At 47.8% G+C, this 3,427-nt stretch overlaps 1 protein-coding gene across 1 annotated transcript; it reads right to left on the bottom strand.

The window, feature by feature from the left end:
- Positions 1–355: 355 nt before the first annotated feature.
- Positions 356–2,892, bottom strand: LOC110036210 (9-cis-epoxycarotenoid dioxygenase, chloroplastic-like). Its single transcript, XM_020740605.1, is given in 2 exon segments — positions 356–958; positions 961–2,892. Coding segments are annotated over 2 exon segments (2,118 nt in total). The 5' UTR covers positions 2,854–2,892; the 3' UTR covers positions 356–733.
- Positions 2,893–3,427: the final 535 nt, after the last annotated feature.

Genomic DNA, 3,427 nt, shown 5'->3' on the forward strand with positions numbered 1-3,427 from the left:
GAAGAAATGTTCGGCAGGTTTTCAAAATAGCACAGCATTGTAAAAACATCCACCCAAATTATACAATCTTTCTTATTTTGCAATTGAAAAACTTTCTCAAGATTATTACTTTTTCTCCAGATTAATATTAAATATTAAATAAAAAAAACCTTTTTCTTGCGTTCGAAACCAAAAGAAAATGTCAATAATGAATCATAAGCTCATGGGTTGTTTCCCACATATCAAACTGGGTTCGAGAGAATAACCAGAGCACTGCAACTAAATCTTGCGCCCTGGCAAGCAATTCCTTCACCCAAACAAAAAATGCAAACAAAATAAAGCAAAATTCCATATTTTCAAATATAAATATATATATATGAACAATGAGGATGAAGCAAATGTACCATGAATGGTATAGACAACAGAGAAAAAGCAGAGCAGCCCCTGAAAACCCTTCATATAGGTAGGGTGCGAGGCATTATTGCCTCATAAACTCTGTACCAACAGAGAAAAAGCCCAAAAAGGTTTCAAGGCAAAAGAACAAAAATGAAGAGGAGACCAGCTGAGCTCGTCAATTCTATACCTACATCAACAAAAGCTACGAACTGGCCACCCTTTTCCATCAAAAAGAAATGAAAAAGAACCAAATGAAACAACTAACACTATTTGTGCAAAAGAGGAGAACTCCGGGGACCTGACAGCCAATCCCTCTGAAAAATTCCCCTCCCTGTAATAATAGAGGTGCCCCATCACCTCACGCCTGTGATTGCAGTTCACGTGCGCCGACGAACGTTCCGTGGAACCCGTACGGCACCCTCGACGGTAGCCGCACCGACGCCTCCATCCTCATGTCTGCGGCGTTGACTATAACCAGCTCCGACGTCCCCTCACTCTCGTCGTGTACGAAGGCCAGGACATATCCGCCGTCCTCCCGCTCGCCCCCCTCCCGGGGGATGAAGTACGGCTCCCCCCCCAACCTCTCTCCCACGCATTTGCATCCGTGCCGTATTCGAATCTCTGAACCTCGCCGCTGGCTAGATCAACTTTGGCAAACCCCGACACCTTTGGCCATGGCTCCGCAATCGCGAGGTACGCAAACTTGGTCTTTCGCCCCAGCCTGTTGCGGTTCACCATTCCGGCCTCCAGATTTATCTGCGTCTCCCCGGCTCGAAGAACCGGCCGTCGGCTTGATTTCCCCGTGCGGAGATTAAGCCGGATTTCGGTCAGCACGCTCCGGAGATTCTCCTCCGACTCGTTAAAAATGGAATCGGGTGGGGTCATGCAGGAGCCGATAACGACGACTTCCTCTGTTTCCGGTTCTTCCCATGAGTTCCAGAGGTGGAAGCAGAAGCAGTCCGGCACGTCGACCCACCGCATCTCCGACGCGTCGACGGCGTATTTGGGAAGCACGCCAAAGCGGGCGATTTTCTCCTTGTCGTAGACCACCGGGGAGCCTCCGCAAAGCATTTCTTGAAGCTTGAAAACAACCTGCTGGTCGGGGACGATGACGAAATTCTTCGTGATGGCGAAGTCGTGCATCATGGTTGGTTGCGTTAGAGGAATTTCTACATCCGGAGATTTCTCTCCGCTCGGTGAGAAGCGGAAGTACCTCAAAAACGGTTTTTTGATCACGTCGTAGCTGAGTGCGAACAGCTCGCGAGTCTCCGGGTCGAGCTTCGGGTGCGCGATCATGGTGGAGGTCAGTTGCCCGTCGAAGTCGAAACGCCCAACTGTCTCGAGGTCGCCGTTAGGGTTGATGCGGACATGGTACGGTAGGTCGTCCTCCGACATGGCGAGGAGGCGGTTGTTGAAATAAACAAGACCGGCGTTGGCGACACCTGTGCCGCGTGAGGGATCGACGAGGCCAAGGACGCCGCGGGCGTAGAAGAGGAGCAGTCGAGCGATACCGGAGTGGCCGTGGAGCTCTCCGATGGCTTTTGGGAAGATAGCACGCCCCACTGCGCGCTCTTGCATCAGCCGTTCAGTTTCCGTAAAGCGGCAGGCGTAGGATGCGCGGCCGTTGCGGAGTTGGACGGCGTGCACCATGCCGTCGCCATCAAAAAAGTGGTGACCGGCGACGGGTTCGTAAAGCGGGTTGGCGCCGTTGCGTAGGTATACGCCGTTAATGAAAGGTGGGATTCGGCCGTCCACCGGAAGATCATGGTGCGGCTGCTGTTCCCCCACGGGGGCGAAGTTGCCGGCGATCTGGACGGCGGGGTCTGCGGTTTTCGGGAGGGGGTGACCGCGTTCAAGCACGTTAGCGATTAAACCGTCTTCCACGGCATCGAGCACGGCGGCGGCAGCTCGTTGGAAGATGTTCCATTTGGGCCGGGACGACTTGCTGGTGGGGGATGGGAGGATTGTCCGGGGGGTGGAGGGCGTTGAAGGTAAAAAAGGAGCGGGCTTGGCGATTTCGAGGACGGAATTAGAAGTACTGGAGCAATGGATTGGTCCGGCGATTTCCCGACGGCTTCGGACTGATTTTATTGAATTTTGTCGGATGAGATGGGATGGCCTGGAGCTCTGTTTTAACCCGAGGATTTGGGGATTTACTGTTTGATTGCTACTGGAGGACATGAACAAGGACATGGAGGACGCCATGGCTTGTTCAAAAGACTTTGGAAAGGAACAAAACTTTGAACTTTGCTTTGCCCTTCTTCTCTGTGTATTGATTTTTTCTTTTCTTTTTCTTTTTTTTTTTTTCTTTTTTGCTTTCACTGCGGCTGATGGCAGTGGGAAGTAGAAGGCAGGAGGTGGGAAAATGGAGGTGGGGGATGTGGAGTTATATATAGAGTTTGGGTGCGCAGGACTGGCGGAGAAAGGAGACGGTAGGGATTTACAGTTTCCCCACTGAAAGAAAACCACGTGTTGCATTATCAGGAGAGGGAAAATTGGGGATCTCCAGACTTGTCTTCTCACTTTTATGTTAATTACGCAGTAATGGACTGATTATAAGTTAATAAGGTTTTAAAATTTTATATTGGAACTGGTTAAAGATGTCGTATTGGGATGTTCTGATCCGATTGACACGATTGTGGGCTCAGGTGACTCTGTCTTTCGCATGTCCTTTCTCTCTATGGGAGCCCATTTTTACCATTTTCGCTAACATCCGCACATGCCTTCTTTTTGGTGAGAGATTACTGATGAAAAGAGGTTTAACCGATTTTTAAAAAAATCCAAAATTGCAAACTTTTTTTGTAGCTCTTTGCCTCTTTCAATCTAATTTCTAAATATATCCCAGTAAAAGAACTATTTTTAAATTTCTACAATTTGTGAAATGTTAATAGAATTTACTCCCATGTGCAAAAATGTGAATATATATATATATATATATATATATATATATATATATATAATATATATAGAGATAGAAAGGAACAGATTGTTTTGGTAAAGATTGATTAAAAATTCTAAAGAAATGTTTTGTTCTGAAAATGTTCATAGAATT

This window comes from Phalaenopsis equestris, unplaced genomic scaffold, assembly GCF_001263595.1.
Source record: "Phalaenopsis equestris unplaced genomic scaffold, ASM126359v1 Scaffold203793, whole genome shotgun sequence".
Taxonomy (NCBI): Eukaryota; Viridiplantae; Streptophyta; class Magnoliopsida; order Asparagales; family Orchidaceae; genus Phalaenopsis; species Phalaenopsis equestris.